The following is a 16,961-nucleotide window of genomic DNA, read 5'->3' as shown; positions in this document are numbered from 1 at the left end:
GTTACAGTAGAGGAGGTTAATATACAGTCAGGTTACAGTAGGAGGGTTAATATACAGTCAGGTTACAGTAGAGGAGGGTTAATATACAGTCAGGTTACAGTAGAGGAGGGTTAATATACAGTCAGGTTACAGTAGAGGGTTAATATACAGTCAGGTTACAGTAGAGGAGGGTTAATATACAGTCAGGTTACAGTAGAGGAGGGTTAATATACAGTCAGGTTACAGTAGAGGAGGGTTAATATACAGTCAGGTTACAGTAGAGGAGGGTTAATATACAGTCAGGTTACAGTAGAGGAGGGTTAATATACAGTCAGGTTACAGTAGAGGAGGGTTAATATACAGTCAGGTTACAGTAGAGGAGGGTTAATATACAGTCAGGTTACAGTAGAGGAGGGTTAATATACAGTCAGGTTACAGTAGAGGAGGGTTAATATACAGTCAGGTTACAGTAGAGGAGGGTTAATATACAGTCAGGTTACAGTAGAGGAGGGTTAATATACAGTCAGGTTACAGTAGAGGAGGGTTAATATACAGTCAGGTTACAGTAGAGGAGGGTTAATATACAGTCAGGTTACAGTAGAGGAGGGTTAATATACAGTCAGGTTACAGTAGAGGAGGGTTAATATACAGTCAGGTTACAGTAGAGGAGGGTTAATATACAGTCAGGTTACAGTAAGAGGGTTAATATACAGTCAGGTTACAGTAGAGGAGGGTTAATATACAGTCAGGTTACAGTAGAGAGGGTTAATATACAGTCAGGTTACAGTAGAGAGGGTTAATATACAGTCAGGTTACAGTAGAGGAGGGTTAATATACAGTCAGGTTACAGTAGAGGGTTAATATACAGTCAGGTTACAGTAGAGGAGGGTTAATATACAGTCAGGTTACAGTAGGAGGGTTAATATACAGTCAGGTTACAGTAGAGGAGGGTTAATATACAGTCAGGTTACAGTAGAGGAGGGTTAATATACAGTCAGGTTACAGTAGGAGGGTTAATATACAGTCAGGTTACAGTAGAGGAGGGTTAATATACAGTCAGGTTACAGTAGAGGGTTAATATACAGTCAGGTTACAGTAGAGGAGGGTTAATATACGGTCAGGTTACAGTAGAGGAGGGTTAATATACAGTCAGGTTACAGTAGAGGAGGGTTAATATACAGTCAGGTTACAGTAGAGAGGGTTAATATACAGTCAGGTTACAGTAGAGGAGGGTTAATATACAGTCAGGTTACAGTAGAGGGTTAATATACAGTCAGGTTACAGTAGAGGAGGGTTAATATACAGTCAGGTTACAGTAGAGGAGGGTTAATATACAGTCAGGTTACAGTAGAGGAGGGTTAATATACAGTCAGGTTACAGTAGAGGAGGGTTAATATACAGTCAGGTTACAGTAGAGGAGGGTTAATATACAGTCAGGTTACAGTAGAGGAGGGTTAATATACAGTCAGGTTACAGTAGAGGAGGGTTAATATACAGTCAGGTTACAGTAGAGGAGGGTTAATATACAGTCAGGTTACAGTAAGAGGGTTAATATACAGTCAGGTTACGGTAGAGGGTTAATATACAGTCAGGTTACAGTAGAGGAGGGTTAATATACAGTCAGGTTACAGTAGAGGAGGGTTAATATACAGTCAGGTTACAGTAGAGGAGGGTTAATATACAGTCAGGTTACAGTAGAGGAGGGTTAATATACAGTCAGGTTACAGTAGAGAGGGTTAATATACAGTCAGGTTACAGTAGAGAGGGTTAATATACAGTCAGGTTACAGTAGAGGAGGGTTAATATACAGTCAGGTTACAGTAGAGAGGGTTAATATACAGTCAGGTTACAGTAGAGGAGGGTTAATATACAGTCAGGTTACAGTAGAGGGAGGGTTAATATACAGTCAGGTTACAGTAGAGGAGGGTTAATATACAGTCAGGTTACAGTAGAGGAGGGTTAATATACAGTCAGGTTACAGTAGAGGGTTAATATACAGTCAGGTTACAGTAGAGGAGGGTTAATATACAGTCAGGTTACAGTAGAGGAGGGTTAATATACAGTCAGGTTACAGTAGAGGAGGGTTAATATACAGTCAGGTTACAGTAGAGGAGGGTTAATATACAGTCAGGTTACAGTAGAGGAGGGTTAATATACAGTCAGGTTACAGTAGAGGGTTAATATACAGTCAGGTTACAGTAGAGGAGGGTTAATATACAGTCAGGTTACAGTAGAGGAGGGTTAATATACAGTCAGGTTACAGTAGAGGAGGGTTAATATACAGTCAGGTTACAGTAGAGGAGGGTTAATATACAGTCAGGTTACAGTAGAGGAGGGTTAATATACAGTCAGGTTACAGTAGAGAGGGTTAATATACAGTCAGGTTACAGTAGAGGAGGGTTAATATACAGTCAGGTTACAGTAGAGGAGGGTTAATATACAGTCAGGTTACAGTAGAGGAGGGTTAATATACAGTCAGGTTACAGTAGAGGAGGGTTAATATACAGTCAGGTTACAGTAGAGGAGGGTTAATATACAGTCAGGTTACAGTAGAGGGTTAATATACAGTCAGGTTACAGTAGAGGAGGGTTAATATACAGTCAGGTTACAGTAGAGGAGGGTTAATATACAGTCAGGTTACAGTAGAGGAGGGTTAATATACAGTCAGGTTACAGTAGAGGAGGGTTAATATACAGTCAGGTTACAGTAGAGGAGGGTTAATATACAGTCAGGTTACAGTAGAGGAGGGTTAATATACAGTCAGGTTACAGTAGGAGGGTTAATATACAGTCAGGTTACAGTAGAGGAGGGTTAATATACAGTCAGGTTACAGTAGAGGAGGGTTAATATACAGTCAGGTTACAGTAGAGGAGGGTTAATATACAGTCAGGTTACAGTAGAGAGGGTTAATATACAGTCAGGTTACAGTAGGGAGGGTTAATATACAGTCAGGTTACAGTAGAGGAGGGTTAATATACAGTCAGGTTACAGTAGAGGAGGGTTAATATACAGTCAGGTTACAGTAGAGGAGGGTTAATATACAGTCAGGTTACAGTAGAGGAGGGTTAATATACAGTCAGGTTACAGTAGAGGGTTAATATACAGTCAGGTTACAGTAGAGGAGGGTTAATATACAGTCAGGTTACAGTAGAGGAGGGTTAATATACAGTCAGGTTACAGTAGAGAGGGTTAATATACAGTCAGGTTACAGTAGAGGAGGGTTAATATACAGTCAGGTTACAGTAGAGGAGGGTTAATATACAGTCAGGTTACAGTAGAGGAGGGTTAATATACAGTCAGGTTACAGTAGAGGGTTAATATACAGTCAGGTTACAGTAGAGGAGGGTTAATATACAGTCAGGTTACAGTAGAGGAGGGTTAATATACAGTCAGGTTACAGTAGGAGGGTTAATATACAGTCAGGTTACAGTAGAGGAGGGTTAATATACAGTCAGGTTACAGTAGAGGAGGGTTAATATACAGTCAGGTTACAGTAGAGGAGGGTTAATATACAGTCAGGTTACAGTAGAGGAGGGTTAATATACAGTCAGGTTACAGTAGAGGAGGGTTAATATACAGTCAGGTTACAGTAGAGGAGGGTTAATATACAGTCAGGTTACAGTAGAGGAGGGTTAATATACAGTCAGGTTACAGTAGAGGAGGGTTAATATACAGTCAGGTTACAGTAGAGGAGGGTTAATATACAGTCAGGTTACAGTAGAGGAGGGTTAATATACAGTCAGGTTACAGTAGAGGAGGGTTAATATACAGTCAGGTTACAGTAGAGGAGGGTTAATATACAGTCAGGTTACAGTAGAGGAGGGTTAATATACAGTCAGGTTACAGTAGAGGAGGGTTAATATACAGTCAGGTTACAGTAGAGGAGGGTTAATATACAGTCAGGTTACAGTAGAGGAGGGTTAATATACAGTCAGGTTACAGTAGAGGAGGGTTAATATACAGTCAGGTTACAGTAGAGGAGGGTTAATATACAGTCAGGTTACAGTAGAGGGTTAATATACGGTCAGGTTACAGTAGAGGAGGGTTAATATACAGTCAGGTTACAGTAGAGGAGGGTTAATATACAGTCAGGTTACAGTAGAGGAGGGTTAATATACAGTCAGGTTACAGTAGAGGAGGGTTAATATACAGTCAGGTTACAGTAGAGGAGGGTTAATATACAGTCAGGTTACAGTAGAGGAGGGTTAATATACAGTCAGGTTACAGTAAGGAGGGTTAATATACAGTCAGGTTACAGTAGAGGAGGGTTAATATACAGTCAGGTTACAGTAGAGGAGGGTTAATATACAGTCAGGTTACAGTAGAGGGTTAATATACAGTCAGGTTACAGTAGAGGAGGGTTAATATACAGTCAGGTTACAGTAGAGGAGGGTTAATATACAGTCAGGTTACAGTAGAGGAGGGTTAATATACAGTCAGGTTACAGTAGAGGAGGGTTAATATACAGTCAGGTTACAGTAGAGGAGGGTTAATATACAGTCAGGTTACAGTAGAGAGGGTTAATATACAGTCAGGTTACAGTAGAGGAGGGTTAATATACAGTCAGGTTACAGTAGAGGAGGGTTAATATACAGTCAGGTTACAGTAGAGGAGGGTTAATATACAGTCAGGTTACAGTAGAGGGTTAATATACAGTCAGGTTACAGTAGAGGAGGGTTAATATACAGTCAGGTTACAGTAGAGGAGGGTTAATATACAGTCAGGTTACAGTAGAGGAGGGTTAATATACAGTCAGGTTACAGTAGAGGAGGGTTAATATACAGTCAGGTTACAGTAGAGGAGGGTTAATATACAGTCAGGTTACAGTAGAGGAGGGTTAATATACAGTCAGGTTACAGTAGAGGAGGGTTAATATACAGTCAGGTTACAGTAGAGGAGGGTTAATATACAGTCAGGTTACAGTAGAGGAGGGTTAATATACAGTCAGGTTACAGTAGAGGGTTAATATACAGTCAGGTTACAGTAGAGGAGGGTTAATATACAGTCAGGTTACAGTAGAGGGTTAATATACAGTCAGGTTACAGTAGAGGAGGGTTAATATACAGTCAGGTTACAGTAGAGGAGGGTTAATATACAGTCAGGTTACAGTAGAGGAGGGTTAATATACAGTCAGGTTACAGTAGAGGAGGGTTAATATACAGTCAGGTTACAGTAGAGGAGGGTTAATATACAGTCAGGTTACAGTAGAGGAGGGTTAATATACAGTCAGGTTACAGTAGAGGAGGGTTAATATACAGTCAGGTTACAGTAGAGGAGGGTTAATATACAGTCAGGTTACAGTAGAGGAGGGTTAATATACAGTCAGGTTACAGTAGAGGAGGGTTAATATACAGTCAGGTTACAGTAGAGGAGGGTTAATATACAGTCAGGTTACAGTAGAGGAGGGTTAATATACAGTCAGGTTACAGTAGAGGAGGGTTAATATACAGTCAGGTTACAGTAGAGGAGGGTTAATATACAGTCAGGTTACAGTAGAGGAGGGTTAATATACAGTCAGGTTACAGTAGAGGAGGGTTAATATACAGTCAGGTTACAGTAGAGGAGGGTTAATATACAGTCAGGTTACAGTAAGAGGGTTAATATACAGTCAGGTTACAGTAGAGGAGGGTTAATATACAGTCAGGTTACAGTAGAGGAGGGTTAATATACAGTCAGGTTACAGTAGAGGAGGGTTAATATACAGTCAGGTTACAGTAGAGGAGGGTTAATATACAGTCAGGTTACAGTAGAGGAGGGTTAATATACAGTCAGGTTACAGTAGAGGAGGGTTAATATACAGTCAGGTTACAGTAGAGGAGGGTTAATATACAGTCAGGTTACAGTAGAGGAGGGTTAATATACAGTCAGGTTACAGTAGAGGAGGGTTAATATACAGTCAGGTTACAGTAGAGGAGGGTTAATATACAGTCAGGTTACAGTAGAGGAGGGTTAATATACAGTCAGGTTACAGTAGAGAGGGTTAATATACAGTCAGGTTACAGTAGAGGAGGGTTAATATACAGTCAGGTTACAGTAGAGGGTTAATATACAGTCAGGTTACAGTAGAGGAGGGTTAATATACAGTCAGGTTACAGTAGAGGAGGGTTAATATACAGTCAGGTTACAGTAGAGGGTTAATATACAGTCAGGTTACAGTAGAGGAGGGTTAATATACAGTCAGGTTACAGTAGAGGAGGGTTAATATACAGTCAGGTTACAGTAGAGGAGGGTTAATATACAGTCAGGTTACAGTGAGAGGGTTAATATACAGTCAGGTTACAGTAGAGGGTTAATATACAGTCAGGTTACAGTAGAGGAGGGTTAATATACAGTCAGGTTACAGTAGAGAGGGTTAATATACAGTCAGGTTACAGTAGAGGAGGGTTAATATACAGTCAGGTTACAGTAGAGGAGGGTTAATATACAGTCAGGTTACAGTAGAGGAGGGTTAATATACAGTCAGGTTACAGTAGAGGAGGGTTAATATACAGTCAGGTTACAGTAGAGGGTTAATATACAGTCAGGTTACAGTAGAGGAGGGTTAATATACAGTCAGGTTACAGTAGAGGAGGGTTAATATACAGTCAGGTTACAGTAGAGGAGGGTTAATATACAGTCAGGTTACAGTAGAGGGTTAATATACAGTCAGGTTACAGTAGAGAGGGTTAATATACAGTCAGGTTACAGTAGAGGAGGGTTAATATACAGTCAGGTTACAGTAGAGGAGGGTTAATATACAGTCAGGTTACAGTAGAGGGTTAATATACAGTCAGGTTACAGTAGAGGAGGGTTAATATACAGTCAGGTTACAGTAGAGGAGGGTTAATATACAGTCAGGTTACAGTAGAGGAGGGTTAATATACAGTCAGGTTACAGTAGAGGAGGGTTAATATACAGTCAGGTTACAGTAGAGGAGGGTTAATATACAGTCAGGTTACAGTAGAGGAGGGTTAATATACAGTCAGGTTACAGTAGAGGAGGGTTAATATACAGTCAGGTTACAGTAGAGGGTAAGTCTAAGAGGAGGGTTAATATACAGTCAGGTTACAGTAGAGAGGTTAATATACAGTCAGGTAGGAGTGGAGGGTTAATATAGCAGGTATATATACGGTGTAAGTAATATACAGTCAGGTTACAGGGTTAGAGATAAGGTAAGGTCAGGTTACAGTAGAGGGTGGTTAATATACAGTCAGGTAGGTTACAGAGGTCAGGTTACATAATATACAGTCAGGTTACAGTAGGAGGGTTAATATACAGTCAGGTTACAGTAGAGGAGGGTTAATATACAGTCAGGTTACAGTAGAGGGTTAATATACAGTCAGGTTACAGTAGAGGAGGGTTAATATACAGTCAGGTTACAGTAGAGGAGGGTTAATATACAGTCAGGTTACAGTAGAGGGTTAATATACAGTCAGGTTACAGTAGAGGAGGGTTAATATACAGTCAGGTTACATTGAAAACTATATATATATATATATATATATATATATATATATACACGTCAGGTTACAGTAGATACTCACTGAGCTTTCCCCACCATATCCAGAAGTTTTTCATGGATAACCTGAACTACTTCAAAACTGGAGAAGAGAGAAAAACAGCAGATGACATACTAACATACTGTACTACATACTGTACTATATACTGTCATGATAATGTCCTACACACTGTCATACATAATGTACTACATGCTGTCATACATAATGTACTATATACTGTCATAGATAATGTACTACATACTGTACTACATGCTGTCATACATAATTTACTATATACTGTCATACATAATGTACTACATACTGTACTATATACTGTCATAGATAATGTACTACATACTGTACTATATACTGTCATACATAATGTACTACATACTGTACTATATACTGTCATACATAATGTACTACATACTGTCATAGATAATGTCCTACATAATGTACTATATACTGTCATACATAATGTACTACATACTGTCATACATAATGTACTATATACTGTCATACATAATGTACTACATACTGTCATACATAATGTACTATATACTGTCATACATAATGTACTACATACGGTCATACATACTGTACTACATACTGTCATACATAATGTACTATATACTGTCATAGATAATGTACTACATACTGTCATAGATAATGTACTACATACTGTCATAGATAATGTCCTACATAATGAACTATATACTGTCATACATAATGTACTACATACTGTCATACATAATGTACTATATACTGTCATAGATAATGTACTACATACTGTACTATATACTGTCATAGATAATGCACTACACACTGTAATATATACTGTCATAGATAATGTCCTACACACTGTACTATATACTGTCATAGATAATGTACTACTTAATGTACTATATATTGTCATAGATAATGTCCTACATACTGTACTATATACTGTCATACATAATGTACTACATACTGTCATAGATAATGTACTATATACTGTCATAGATAATGTACTACATACTGTACTACATACTGTCATACATAATGTACTATATACTGTCATAGATAATGTCCTACATACTGTACTATATACTGTCATACATAATGTACTACATACTGTCATACATAATGTACTATATACTGTCATACATAATGTACTACATACTGTCATACATAATGTACTATATACTGTCATAGATAATGTACTACATACTGTACTACATACTGTCATACATAATGTACGATATACTGTCATAGATAATGTACTACATACTGTCATACATACTGTCTTACATACTGTACTATATACTGTACTACATACTGTACTACATACTGTCATACATACTGTACTATATATATACTGTCATACATAATGTACTACATACTGTCATACATAATGCTTACTTACAAGCCCTTAACCAACAGTGCAGTTCAAGAAGAGTTAAGAAAATATTTACCAAATAAACTAAAGTAAAAAATAATCAAAAAGTAACACAATAACATAACAATAACGAGGCTATATACAGGGAGTACAGAGTCAATGTGGAGGCTATATACAGGGGTACCGATACCGAGTCAATGTGGAGGCTATATACAGGGGGTACCTGTACCGAGTCAGTGTGGAGGCTATATACAGGGGGTACCGGTACAGAGTCAATGTGGAGGCTATATACAGGGAGTATAGAGTCAATGTGGAGGCTATATACAGGGAGTATAGAGTCAATGTGGAGGCTATATACAGGGGGTACCGGTACAGAGTCAATGTGGAGGCTATATACAGGGACCGGTACAGAGTCAATGTGGAGGCTATATACAGGGGATAGGTACAGAGTCAATGTGGAGGCTATATACAGGGGGTACCGGTACAGAGTCAATGTGGAGGCTATATACAGGGGGTACCGGTACAGAGTCAATGTGGAGGCTATATACAGGGGGTACCGGTACAGAGTCAATGTGGAGGCTATATACAGGGGGTACCGGTACAGAGTCAATGTGGAGGCTATATACAGGGGGTACCGGTACAGAGTCAATGTGGAGGCTATATACAGGGGGTACCGGTACAGAGTCAATGTGGAGGCTATATACAGGGGGTACCGGTACAGAGTCAATGTGGAGGCTATATACAGGGGGTACCGGTACAGAGTCAATGTGGAGGCTATATACAGGGGGTACCGGTACAGAGTCAATGTGGAGGCTATATACAGGGGGTACCGGTACAGAGTCAATGTGGAGGCTATATACAGGGGGTACCGGTACAGAGTCAATGTGGAGGCTATATACAGGGGGTACCGGTACAGAGTCAATGTGGAGGCTATATACAGGGGGTACCGGTACAGAGTCAATGTGGAGGCTATATACAGGGGGTACCGGTACAGAGTCAATGTGGAGGCTATATACAGGGGGTACCGGTACAGAGTCAATGTGGAGGCTATATACAGGGGGTACCGGTACAGAGTCAATGTGGAGGCTATATACAGGGGGGTACCGGTACAGAGTCAATGTGGAGGCTATATACAGGGGGTACCGGTACAGAGTCAATGTGGAGGCTATATACAGGGGGTACCGGTACAGAGTCAATGTGGAGGCTATATACAGGGGGTACCGGTACAGAGTCAATGTGGAGGCTATATACAGGGGGTACCGGTACAGAGTCAATGTGGAGGCTATATACAGGGGGTACCGGTACAGAGTCAATGTGGAGGCTATATACAGGGGGTACCGGTACAGAGTCAATGTGGAGGCTATATACAGGGGGTACCGGTACAGAGTCAATGTGGAGGCTATATACAGGGGGTACCGGTACAGAGTCAATGTGGAGGCTATATACAGGGGGTACCGGTACAGAGTCAATGTGGAGGCTATATACAGGGGGTACCGGTACAGAGTCAATGTGGAGGCTATATACAGGGGGTACCGGTACAGAGTCAATGTGGAGGCTATATACAGGGGGTACCGGTACAGAGTCAATGTGGAGGCTATATACAGGGGGTACCGGTACAGAGTCAATGTGGAGGCTATATACAGGGGGTACCGGTACAGAGTCAATGTGGAGGCTATATACAGGGGGTACCGGTACCGAGTCAATGTGGAGGCTATATACAGGGGGTACCGGTACAGAGTCAATGTGGAGGCTATATACAGGGGGTACCGGTACAGAGTCAATGTGGAGGCTATATACAGGGGGTACCGGTACAGAGTCAATGTGGAGGCTATATACAGGGGGTACCGGTACAGAGTCAATGTGGAGGCTATATACAGGGGGTACCGGTACAGAGTCAATGTGGAGGCTATATACAGGGGGTACCGGTACAGAGTCAATGTGGAGGCTATATACAGGGGGTACCGGTACAGAGTCAATGTGGAGGCTATATACAGGGGGTACCGGTACAGAGTCAATGTGGAGGCTATATACAGGGGGTACCGGTACAGAGTCAATGTGGAGGCTATATACAGGGGGTACCGGTACAGAGTCAATGTGGAGGCTATATACAGGGGGTACCGGTACAGAGTCAATGTGGAGGCTATATACAGGGGGTACCGGTACAGAGTCAATGTGGAGGCTATATACAGGGGGTACCGGTACAGAGTCAATGTGGAGGCTATATACAGGGGGTACCGGTATAGAGTCAATGTGGAGGCTATATACAGGGGGTACCGGTACAGAGTCAATGTGGAGGCTATATACAGGGGGTACCGGTACCGAGTCAATGTGGAGGCAATATACAGGGGGTACCGGTACCGAGTCAATGTGGAGGCTATATACAGGGGGTACCGGTACAGAGTCAATTTGGAGGCTATATACAGGGGGTACCGGTACCGAGTCAATGTGGAGGCTATATACAGGGGGTACCTGTACCGAGTCAGTGTGGAGACTATATACAGGGGGTACCGGTACAGAGTCAATGTGGAGGCTATATACAGGGGGTACCAGTACAGAGTCAATGTGGAGGCTATATACAGGGGGTACCGGTACAGAGTCAATGTGGAGGCTATATACAGGGGGTACCAGTACAGAGTCAATGTGGAGGCTATATACAGGGGTACTGGTACTGAGTCACTGGGGTACAGGTTAGTTGAGGTAATTTGTACATGTAGGTAGGGGTGAAGTGACTATTCATAGATAATAAACAGAGTAGCAGCAGTGTATAAAACAAATGGGGGTGTCAATGTAAATAGCAGGGTGGCCATTTGATTCATTGTTCAGCAGTCCTGGATGGTAGGAAGCTTGGCCCCAGTGATGTACTGGGCCGTACGCACTGCCCTCTGTAGCGCCTTACGGTCAGATGCCGAGAAGTTGCCATACATTCTGTCACAAATACTGCCATACATCCTGTATACATCCTGCTATACATCCTGCTATACATCCTGCTATACATCCTGTTATACATCCTGTTATACATCCTGTTATACATCCTGCTATACATCCTGATATACATCCTGCTATACATCCTGTTATACATCCTGTTATACATCCTGTTATACATCCTGTTATACATCCTGTTATACATCCTGTTATACATCCTGTTATACATCCTGTTATACATCCTGTTATACATCCTGCTATACATCCTGATATACATCCTGTTATACATCCTGTTATACATCCTGTTATACATCCTGTTATACATCCTATTATACATCCTGTTATACATCCTGTTATACATCCTGTTTTACATCCTGTTATACATCCTGTTATACATCCTGTTATACATCCTGTTATACATCCTGTTATACATCCTGATATACATCCTGTTATACATCCTGTTATACATCCTATTATACATCCTGTTATACATCCTGTTATACATCCTGATATACATCCTGTTATACATCCTGTTATACATCCTGTTATACATCCTGTTATACATCCTGTTATACATCCTGTTATACATCCTGTTTTACATCCTGTTATACATCCTGATATACATCCTGTTATACATCCTGCTATACATCCTGATATACATCCTGTTATACATCCTGATATACATCCTGTTATACATCCTGTTATACATCCTGTTTTACATCCTGTTATACATCCTGTTATACATCCTGTCATACATCCTGTCTTACATCCTGTCATACATCCTGTCATACATCCTGATATACATCCTGTTATACATCCTGATATACATCCTGATATACATCCTGTTATACATCCTGATATACATCCTGTTATACATCCTGTTATACATCCTGTTATACATCCTGTTATACATCCTGTTATACATCCTGTTATACATCCTGTTATACATCCTGTTATACATCCTGATATACATCCTGTTATACATCCTGTTATACATCCTGCTATACATCCTGATATACATCCTGTTATACATCCTGTTATACATCCTGTTATACATCCTGATATACATCCTGTTATACATCCTGTTATACATCCTGATATACATCCTGTTATACATCCTGTTATACATCCTGTTATACATCCTGTTTTACATCCTGTTTTACATCCTGATATACATCCTGTTATACATCCTGTTATACATCCTGATATACATCCTGTTATACATCCTGATATACATCCTGATATACATCCTGTTTTACATCCTGATATACATCCTGTTATACATCCTGTTATACATCCTGTTATACATTCAGTCCTACTCTAATACACCTGATTCAGCTGCTCATCCAGCCCTATAATACACCTGATTCAGCTGCTCATCCAGCCCTATAATACACCTGATTCAGCTGCTCATCCAGCCCTATAATACACCTGATTCAGCTGCTCATCCAGTCCTATAATACACCTGATTCAGCTGCTCATCCAGCCCTACTCTAATACACCTGATTCAGCTGCTCATCCAGCCCTATAATACACCTGAATCAGCTTGGAGTAAAATCCTGCACTCCCAGTGGTTGAGTACCCTTGTAGCAAACCACACTGCACAATCTACACCTTTAAAAGATGTTGAGTCAATATCTGACTAACCTTTTATTAGATGTGACAGAGTAGACCAGGATGTATCCATTGATGTCTATGGAATAGGTCTGAGGAAAGATAGAGTACTCATCCTGGAACAGACAGAGACAGAGAGAGACAGAGAGAGATGGGGAGAGAGAGAGAGATGGGGAGAGAGTAGAGTGAAAGAAAGGTAAAGAGGGAGAAAGAGAGAGAGATAGGGGGTGAGGGAGAGAGACAGATGGGGGGGGGGAAGGGAGAGAAAATAGAGAGCGAAAGAAAGGGAGAGAAAGAGACGGGGAAGAGCGAGAGACAGATGGGGGGAAGGGAGAGAAAATAGAGAGCGAAAGAAAGGGAGAGAAAGAGAGGGGGGAAGAGCGAGAGACAGATGGGGGGAAGGGAGAGAAAATAGAGAGCGAAAGAAAGGGAGAGAAAGAGAGGGGGGAAGAGCGAGAGAGGCGTGAGAGAGAGAGAGAGAGAGGTGGTAGAGGGAGACAGAGAGACTGGGTGAAATAAGTGCTTAGCCTGCATACTGTAACATGGCGGCTCAGTTACCATAAATGTCCAAACTAGTATACCGTTTAGCCTCTAAGCCTTAGAGTAAAGAAATGTACTGAGCAAGCATTCTACGTAGAGGTATGAAGCATTCTAGTGTGGATATGGAACGTAGCCTGTGTTCTAAAATCCTAATATCATAATGAGTAGGGCCAGGTCCCTAACCATGAGTTAAAGGACATATTATATTCAAGGTCTGTAAGATGTTTCAGTGGTGTAAGACTCCTACCTGTCCCGCTGTGTCTACCAACTGCAGGTGGTATTCTTGTCCGTTTATCGTGATCATCTTGGTGAATGCTGCAGCAAAGAGAGAAGACATGAGGTAAACCGAACTGACATCTAACAGAGGATTCCCATTAGCATAAAGAGTGTTTATAAGATTATAACTAACAGATGATTAGCATTAGCATAAAGGTTGTCTATATAGATTATACCTAACAGAGGATTAGCATTAGCATAAAGATTGTCTATATAGATAACCAACAGAGGAGTATCATTAGCATAAAGATTGTCTATATAGATTATATCTAACAGAGGATTAGCATTAGCATAAAGATTGTCTATATAGATTATAAATGACAGAGGATTAGCATTAGCATAAAGATTGTCTATATAGATTATAACTAACAGAGGATTAGCATTAGCATAAAGGTTGTCTATATAGATAACCAACAGAGGATTAGCATTAGCATAAAGATTGTCTATATAGACTATAACTAACAGAGGATTAGCATTAGCCTAAAGATTGTCAATATAGATTTTAACTAACAGAGGATTAGCATTAGCATAAAGGTTGCCTATATAGATAACCAACAGAGGATTAGCATAAAGATTGTCTATATAGATTATAACTAACAGAGGATTAGCATTAGCATAAAGATTGTCTATATAGATTATAACTAACAGAGGATTAGCATTAGCATAAAGATTGTCTATATAGATTATAACTAACAGAGGATTAGCATTAGCCTAAAGATTGTCTATATAGATTATAACTAACAGAGGATTAGCATTAGCATAAAGGTTGTCTATATAGATAACCAACAGAGGATTAGCATTAGCATAAAGATTGTCTATATAGATTATAACTAACAGAGGATTACCATAAGCATAAAGATTGTCTATATAGATTATAACTCTTGATCCTGTCGAGAAATGTGTCACTGTATCAGACGCTCTGAGCTATCCTACCCAGAGACCCTACTACTACAACTACTGCTACTGTTACTACTACTACTACTACTACTACTGCTACTACTACTACTACTGCTACTGCTACAACTACTGCTACTGTTACTACTACTACAACTACTGCTACTGCTACTGTTACTACTACTACTACTACTACTACTACTGCTACTACTACTGCTACTACTACTGTTACTACTACTACTACTACTACTACTACTACTGCTACTACTGCTACTACTACAACTACTGCTACTACTACTACTACTGCTACTACTACAACTACTGCTACTACTACTACTACTGCTACTACTACTACTACTACTGCTACTACTACAACTACTGCTACTGCTACAGAATACTCATCATTTCAGATGTTCCCACTGAAACACATATGTTTCTATGGCTGCGTAAAGACGTATAGATGTGGAGATGTACAGAGCATTCAGAAAGTATTCAGACCCCTTTCCCTTTTTCCACATTTTGTTACATTACAGCCTTATTCTAAAATGGATGAAATTCATGTTTTCCCGTATCAATCTACACACAATGCCCCATAATGACAAAGTGAAAACAGGTTTAAAAGAAATGTTTACAAATATTTTTTTATTGATATATATTTACATAAGTATTCAGACCCTTTGTGATGAGACTCGAAATTGAGCTCAGGTGCATCCTGTTTCCATTGATCGTCCTTGAGATGTTTCTACAGGTCCACTTGTGGTAAATTCAATTGATTGGACATGATTTGGAAAGGCACAAACCTGTCTATATAAGGTCCCACAGTTGACACTGCATGCCAGAGAAAAAAACAAGCCATGAGGTTGAAGGAATTGACCATAAAGCTCCGAGACAGGATTGTGTCAAGGCACAGATCTGGGGAAGGGTACCAAACATTTATGTAGCATTGAAGGTCCCCAAGAACACAGTGGCCTCCATCATTCTTAAATGGAAGAAGTTTGGAACCACCAAGACTCTTCCTAGAGCTGGCCGCCCGGCTAAATTGAGCAATCGGGTGAGAAGGGCCTTGGTCAGGGAGGTGACCAAGAACCCGATGGTCACTCTGACAGAGCTCCAGAGTTCCTCTGTGGAGATGGGAGAACCTTCCAGAAGGACAACTATCCCTGCAGCACTCCACCAATCAGGCCTTTATGGTAGAGTGTCCAGACAGAAGCCCCTCCTCAGTAAAAGTCACATGACATGCCGCTTGGAGTTTGTCGAAAGGCACCTAAAGGACTCTCAGACCATGAGAAACAAGTTTCTCAGGTCTGATGAAACTAAGATTGAACTCTTTGGCCTGAATGCCAAGCGTCATGTCTGGAGGAAACCTGGCACCATCCCTATGGTGAAGCATGGTGGTGGTGGCAGGCAGCATCATGCTGTGGGGATGTTTTTCAGTGGCAAGGACTGGGGGAGTTTTTAGGATTAAAAGAAACTGAGTAGAGCTAAGCACAGGCAAAATCCTAGAGGAAGACCTGGTTCAGTCAGCTTTCCACCAGACACTGGGAGACAAACTCACCTTTCAGCAGGACAATAACCTAAAATACAAGGCCAAATATACACTGACAGAATATACACTTGCTTACCAAGACGGCATTGAATGTTCCTGAGTGACCTTGTTACAGTTTTGACTTAAATCGGCTTGAAAATCTATGGCAAGACTTGAAAATAGCTGTCTAGCAATGATCAACAACCAACTTGACAGAGCTTGAAGAATTTAAAAAAGAATAATGTTCAAATATTGTACAATCCATGTGTGCAAAAGCTCTTAGAGACTTACCCAGAAAGACTCAGCTCAGACCTTAGATCAGTCCTCAGATAAAACCTTAGATCAGTCCTTAGAT

General features: G+C 40.6%; 1 protein-coding gene across 1 annotated transcript in view; it reads right to left on the bottom strand.

Moving 5' to 3' along the window:
* Positions 1-16,961, bottom strand: part of LOC106596806 (GTP-binding protein Rheb) — a 43,464-nt gene that overhangs the window by 24,001 nt on the left and 2,502 nt on the right. The window contains exons 3-5 of the mRNA XM_014188073.2: positions 14,159-14,226; positions 13,405-13,487; positions 7,503-7,559 (exon numbers count right to left, since the gene is read on the bottom strand). Coding sequence (XP_014043548.1) covers positions 7,503-7,559; positions 13,405-13,487; positions 14,159-14,226 — 208 coding nt within the window. The remainder of the gene's footprint in view (positions 1-7,502; positions 7,560-13,404; positions 13,488-14,158; positions 14,227-16,961) is intronic.

This window comes from Salmo salar, chromosome ssa03, assembly GCF_905237065.1.
Source record: "Salmo salar chromosome ssa03, Ssal_v3.1, whole genome shotgun sequence".
Taxonomy (NCBI): domain Eukaryota; kingdom Metazoa; phylum Chordata; class Actinopteri; order Salmoniformes; family Salmonidae; genus Salmo; species Salmo salar.
Note: the sequence above shows the minus strand (reverse complement) of the source record. Positions and strands in the feature narration are given on the sequence as shown.